The sequence below is a fragment of the Rana temporaria genome, chromosome 6 (genome assembly GCF_905171775.1).
Source record: "Rana temporaria chromosome 6, aRanTem1.1, whole genome shotgun sequence".
Taxonomy (NCBI): domain Eukaryota; kingdom Metazoa; phylum Chordata; class Amphibia; order Anura; family Ranidae; genus Rana; species Rana temporaria.
In genome coordinates, this window is record NC_053494.1 from 7040245 (window position 1) to 7047368 (window position 7124).

Consider the following 7124-nt stretch of genomic DNA (forward strand, 5'->3'; position numbering starts at 1 on the left):
TACAAGCAAAACTGATTGATTTTTTTGGAAAAATATTTTTATTATTGTGGATGGGAAGATGTGATTGTAGGAGATCGATGTGATCGTGTATGGAATGATCGATTCCACCCTCCGATCATATTTCCATATGATATATAATATATACAATGTCCTGTGTATGACCAGCGCTGATCCCCTCCCCCTCTGTACAATCATTGCACTTCTCTAATCTCAGCTCTCTGTATCTTCTCCAATCTCAGAAGGACACATTGTATTGGCTGCAGCGCAAGCTCCGCCCCCCCTAAGAGATACAAAGTACTTTATCATCAGCCCCGCCCCATGAGAGTGATACCATTCTATTAGCTGCAGCGCAAGCTCCGCCCCCCCTAAGAGATACAAAGTACTTTATCATCAGCCCCGCCCCATGAGAGTGATTCCATTCTATTAGCTGCTGCGCATGCTCCGCCCCCTACAATTGATACAATGTAGTTTATGGCCGGCCCCGCCCCCTGTGAGTGATGACGGTCTCTGCAGCCCGCCCCCGTCCCCGCCTCTGTAGTGAAGTAGGTGGGCGGGGCCGGGCAGGCGGGACACGTCAGCGGTGATCGGAGGATGGAGCGGGCGGCGAGGGTCGTGCTGTGTGCGGCGGGGATCGGGCTGTCGGTGTACGCCTATCATGTGGAGACTTCCCGGGAGAGAGACCCGGAATACACCGCCCTGTGTGACATCAACCCCGACATCAGCTGCTCCAAGGTCTTCACCTCCAGGTCAGTGTGTGTGTGGGGATCAGTGTACTCTACATAGGGATCAGAGTGTGGGGATCAGAGAGTCCTGCATGGGGGATCAGGGAGTCCTACATAGGGATCAGTGTGTGGGGATCAGTGTATTCTACATAGGGATCACCTCCAGGTCAGTGTGTGGGGATCAGAGAGTCCTACATGGGGATCAGAGAGTCCTACATGGGGATCAGAGTGTGGGGATCAGAGAGTCCTACATGGGGGATCAGAGAGTCCTACATAGGGATCAGAGTGTGGGGATCAGAGAGTCCTACATGGGGATCAGAGTGTGGGGATCAGAGAGTCCTACATGGGGATCAGAGTGTGGGAATCAGAGAGTCCTACATAGGGATCAGAGAGTCCTACATAGGGATCAGTGTACTCTACATAGGGATCAGAGAGTCCTACATGGGGATCAGTGTACTCTACATGGGGATCAGTGTACTCTACATGGGGATCAGAGAGCCCTACATGGGGATCAGAGAGCCCTACATGGGGATCAGTGTATGGGGATCAGAGAGCCCTACATGGGGATCAGAGAGCCCTACATGGGGATCAGTGTATGGGGATCAGAGAGCCCTACATGGGGATCAGAGAGCCCTACATGGGGATCAGTGTATGGGGATCAGAGAGCCCTACATGGGGATCAGAGAGCCCTACATGGGGATCAGTGTATGGGGATCAGAGAGCCCTACATGGGGATCAGTGAGCCCTACATGGGGATCAGTGTATGGGGATCAGAGAGCCCTACATGGGGATCAGTGTATGGGGATCAGAGAGCCCTACATGGGGATCAGTGTATGGGGATCAGAGAGCCCTACATGGGGATCAGTGTATGGGGATCAGAGAGCCCTACATGGGGATCAGTGTATGGGGATCAGAGAGCCCTACATGGGGATCAGTGTATGGGGATCAGCGAGCCCTACATGGGGATCAGAGAGCCCTACATGGGGATCAGTGTATGGGGATCAGTGTATGGGGATCAGAGAGCCCTACATGGGGATCAGTGTATGGGGATCAGAGAGTCCTACATGGGGATCAGTGTATGGGGATCAGAGAGTCCTACATAGGGATCAGTGTACTCTACATAGGGATCAGAGTGTGGGGATCAGAGAGCCCTACATGGGGATCAGAGAGCCCTACATGGGGATCAGAGAGCCCTACATGGGGATCAGAGAGCCCTACATGGGGATCAGAGAGCCCTACATGGGGATCAGAGAGCCCTACATGGGGATCAGTGTATGGGGATCAGAGAGCCCTACATGGGGATCAGAGAGTTCTACATGGGGATCAGTGTACAGGGGATCTACATGGGGATCAGTGTGCCCTACATGGGGATCGATCTATAGGGATCAGTGTACTCTATATAGGGATCACCTCCAGGTCAGTGTATAGGGATCAGAGAGTCCTACCTAGGAATCGGTGTATGGGGATCAGTGTGTCCTTCATAGGGATCAGTGTGTCCTTCATAGGGATCGCCTCCATGTCAGTATAGAGGTCACACCTTGGGGGCGGGGCTCCGGTAGAGGTCACACCTTGGGGGCGGGGCTCCGGTAGAGATCACCCCTTGGGGGCGGGACATACCCCTGTTCAGTAATGGTAAGCAGAGTTCTTATTCCCCAGTAGCTGTGATTGGTGTATATTGTGATCCATAAGATGCCCATCTAAAAGTTTTTTAAAATTGTCACTTCCCTCCGAAACCACCGATGGTGGAAGGGAGTTCCACATCCTTACCACTCCTAACACTATAGGACCCCTCCCCCCAATGTGTGATGTAGATTGTAGAATGTGTAACAAGTTATGATTTTGTGCGATTCCTGTCTGATTTCTCTTCGATCTTCTTTCCCTCTCTTCCAGATGGGGTCGAGGCTTTGGATTGGTTGAAGGTATTTTGGGAGCACGGAGTCCCCTCAATCAGCCCAATAGTGTGTTCGGGATCTTGTTCTACACCCTGCAGATTGTACTCGGTGAGTATTGGGGGGAAACCCTTCAGAGCACGGGGAACCCCAACATTATTCCACATGTTGTTACCACAGGCAACCGAGGCACGAGACCCCTCAATCCAAGCTCCTCCCCTTCTCCTGAGCCGTAGATCACGACATCGGACAGGACACTGCACTCTAATAAGAACAATGGCCGTGGTTCAGATATCAGATAATCCTCCCATATCCTCCCGTTCTGGATAGGCAAGCTTCATTTTTTATTATTGGGATTCCCGATACGAATTCAACCTTCACCATTCAACCGCAAATACCCAATCTGATCTGTCTGGAGCTGCATTGGGAGAAAACAATTGGCCACCAGTCATGATATCGTCCAAGTAGTTGTAGTCAACTGGACTTAATTGTCATGTTGAAGATGTTTTCGTAGTTTTATCCCAGATACGTCTTCGATTCTAATGAGTGTCGGGAAGATACTCCAACATTTGTCTACACAGGTAGCACCAACACCTTCATCCATTCTCCATGGAATGTGTAGATGATGATTGACCATGAACAAGATGGACCACAAACATCTACAAGAACCCATCCCGTTCTTGGCCAGCCAATCATGTGCATGAACCCATGCCGTTCTCGGCCATTCAGCATGTACACAAACCCATCTTCTTCTCGGCCATTCAACATGTAGACAAACCCATCTTGTTAGTCACAATGTTGATTGACGTTCGATTCTAATGAGTGTCAGGAAGATACTCCAACATTTGTGTCCACACAGGTAGCACCAACACCGTCATCCATTCTCCATGGAATGTGTACATGTTGATTGTCCAAGAACAAGGTGGACCACAAACATCTACAAGAACCCATCCTGTTCTTGGCCAGCCAACATGTTCACAAACCCATGCCGTTTTCGGCCAGTCGACATGTAGACGAACCCATGCCGTTTTCGGCCAGTCGACATGTAGACGAACCCATGCCGTTCTCGGCCATTCAACATGTAGACGAACCCGTCTCGTTCGGCACAATGTTGGTTGATGTTCGATTCTAATGAGTGTCAGGAAGATACTCCAACATTTGTGTCCACACAGGTAGCACCAACACCGTCATCCATTCTCCATGGAATGTGTACATGTTGACTGTCCAAGAACAAGATGAACCACAAACCGTGCCGATCCTGACCTCCCTGGGGCCCTAAGCAAAATCAAAATGACATGTCACATTCATTAAAGTTGACAAGCGGGGGGAGGGGGTGTTCTGCTGTCGGAAATGACATCTTACATTAAAGTGAGAAGTGGGGGTGCTGACTTCTTACCTCTTCTCCCATGCAGCCAGCGAATTGTCACCAGACGGGGCCTCTAGCAATTTGGGGGGCCCTAAGCGGCTTGCATAGTGAGCCTATAGGGCGGATCGGCCCTGACCACAAACATCTACAAGAACCCATGCCGTTCTCGGCCAGTCAGCATGTACACAAACCCATGCCGTTCTCATCAGGTACAAGAACCCATGCCGTTCTCGGCCATTCAACATGTACACAATCCCATGCCGTTATCATGTACAAGAACCCATGCCGCTTTCGGACAGTCAACATGTAGACGAACTCATGCCGTTCTCGGCCATTCAACATGACTAAGCACTAACTGTGTGCGAAACGCGTCGGCTGCCCCTTATGTGACTGTATATTTGGATTTACATGTCCAGTTTTTATTAATAAAGACTACTTCTTCAAGTTCCTTTTGGAGTGCAGCTGTCCATCCATTTCCACTTTTCCATGTTCAACATGTAGACGAACCCATGCCGTTCTCGGCCAGTCGACATGTAGACAAACCCATCTTCTCGGCCAGTCGACATGTACAAGAACCCATGCCGTTCTCGGCCAGTCGACATGTACAAGAACCCATGCCGTTCTCGGCCAGTCGACATGTACAAGAACCCATGCCGTTCTCTGCCAGTCGACATGTACAAGAACCCATGCCGTTCTCTGCCAGTCGACATGTACAAGAACCCATGCCGTTCTCGGCCAGTCGACATGTAGACGAACCCATGCCGTTCTCGGCCAGTCGACATGTAGACGAACCCATGCCGTTCTCGGCCAGTCGACATGTAGACGAACCCATGCCGTTCTCCGCCAGTCGACATGTAGACGAACCCATGCCGTTCGGCACAATAGTGATTGATGTTTGTTTCTAATTAGTGTCAGGAAGATACTACAACATTTGTGTCCACACAGGTAGCACCAACACCTTCATACATTCTCCATGGAATGTGTAGATGTTGATTGTCCAAGAACAAGATGGACCACAAACATCTATAAGAACCCATCCTATTCTTGGCCAGCCAACATGTACACGAACCCATGCCGTTCTCGGGCAGTCAGCATGTGCATGAGATGTTTTGTACTGTAGCATCTCCTAGCCGCCACTTCAGTTTCAATAAAAGTCAGGCGCATGTCCTACCTTTTTTATATCCATTGTAGATGCTGATTGTCCAAGACCAGAATGAGCAATCAACCTCTATAACAACCCATCCTGTTCTTGGACAATGTTGATTGATGTTGAAGATGTTTCATGGCTTTAGCAAGACATTTCTTCAGTTCCAATGGGTGTCAAGATTTTATATACACATAGGTAGCACACACCTCAATCTTCTCACCATGGAGTGTGTACAGTGTTGATTGTCCAAAAACGGCGTGGAGAAGAAACATCTACAGGAACCCATCCTGTTCTTAGTGTTGATTGACGTTGAAGATGTTTTCTAGGGTTGCCCCGATACCACATTTTTAAGACCAAGACCGAGTACGGATACCTTTTTTTAAGTACTAGCCGATACCGATACTTATTTTTTTATTTATTTATTTTTTTATGTCGTGTCAGTATTTTTATTTTTATTTTACAATTAAAGATTTTCAAAAAATTTTGTTGTTGTTTTTTTACAATGCTTTATTGGGGGGGGGGGATTGGATGGTTTCAGTGTGGTGTTTTTTTTTTTTTTTTGGATATGTAATATTTTTTACAATTAATTATCTTTATTTATTGCTATATATTTTTTTCTTAGCCCTGTTGGGGGGCTTTGGTGAGATATCAGGGGGTCTTAACAGACCTCTGACATCTCCCCTTTGAGACAGAGAAAGAGACTAAGGACAGTCCCTTTATCAGATGCACTGAAAATGAATGGAGAGAAGACAGAGGCTCCTCTCCATTCATAAACTGAAACATTGTAAACACAGGTTACGATGTTTCAGTTGTATGAATGAACAGAGTCAGTGATCACTGACTCTGTTCATTCGAAAAAGATAGGAGCCAGGTTCAGCGGCTCCTACCCCGCTCTCCATCCTGACAGAGGGGGTGGAGGAGGAGGACATGGAGAGTGACACCACGGAGGGGGAGAGCAGCGGCACGGAGGGGGAGAGCAGAACCCAGGAGGATAGCAGTGGCATGGAGGGGAGACACGGTGCATGGAGGGGGAGCGCAGAGCCAAGGAGGATAGCAGCGGTACAGAAGGGGGGGGGACACAGAGCATGGTGGGGGAGAGCAGAACCCAGGAGGATAGCAGTGGCATGGAGGGGGGTTTACAGAGATGGGGGGCCAGTTGGAGGAGGAAACGTGAACTCCACTCTGAGTAAGAAAATTCCGTATCGGAGAGCAGCCTGTACTGTATCTTCACATCACAATGTCCACTTTCTCGCTGTTAATGGGTTTTTATCTCTCTTCAGGATTTGTGCCCTCGTTGGCCGCAGCCGCCACCCTCCTAGTGACATCACTGGTGTCCATCGCCGGCTCCCTCTACCTGGCCTACATCCTCTTCTACATCCTGGAGGACTTCTGCGTCATCTGCATCACCACCTACGCCCTAAACTTCTCCTTGCTGCTGCTGAACGTGGTGCGGCTGCGCTACCTCACCGCCAAGCCCCAGAAGAAGAAGACGAAGAAGAACAAGCGCAAGACACACTAACGATTGCCGTGACTCTTTCTGCATTATGTCGGCAACGACACTCAGGAATTTTTAATTGACAGTATTACAACTTTTTTTTATAGAAATCGACATTTTTATTTTTAAAGGTTTCTTAGTGGTTTTGTCGCGGTTCAGGATGAGTAGAGCGGTTCTGTCTGAAATATATTCTGCTTGATATGAGGACCTTCCTGGGGGTGGCTGAGAAATTTTTGGGAAGATTGAAGCCAATGAGGAACAGCTCAGGAATTGGTGGTTCCCAATTTTCCCTTTTCTAGGTACCTCAAGACTGAATTTATCGGACTCTTTTCTTACCCATAATCCTCTAGTTGTGTGGTTTTTAACACAACAGCATATGACCGCCTGCAGATAGAACTGTCTGTGTATCATTTATGCCGCTAAGTGCCTTCAGTAAAGGGTCATCCTGTGTCTCCACCATTCCAAGTCTTGTGTTGTCTTCTAATAAATTGGATGTTTTACACAA

General features: G+C 48.7%; 1 protein-coding gene across 1 annotated transcript; it reads left to right on the forward strand.

Annotated features, from left to right (window-relative positions):
* Window positions 1-540: 540 nt before the first annotated feature.
* Window positions 541-7124, forward strand: LOC120942978 (vitamin K epoxide reductase complex subunit 1-like protein 1). The gene is made up of 3 exons (XM_040355989.1): window positions 541-746; window positions 2613-2722; window positions 6405-7124. Exons 1-3 carry the CDS (start codon window positions 592-594, stop codon window positions 6641-6643), a joined length of 504 nt encoding a protein of 167 aa, XP_040211923.1. The 5' UTR covers window positions 541-591; the 3' UTR covers window positions 6644-7124.

Coding starts and splice junctions, on each gene's coding strand:
- LOC120942978 (XM_040355989.1), top strand. CDS start 592: ATGGAGCGGGCGGCGAGGGTCGTGCTGTGTGCGGCGGGGATCGGGCTG. Junction 747..2,612: donor TCCAAGGTCTTCACCTCCAG/GTCAGTGTGTGT, acceptor CCTCTCTTCCAG/ATGGGGTCGAGGCTTTGGAT. Junction 2,723..6,404: donor CACCCTGCAGATTGTACTCG/GTGAGTATTGGG, acceptor ATCTCTCTTCAG/GATTTGTGCCCTCGTTGGCC.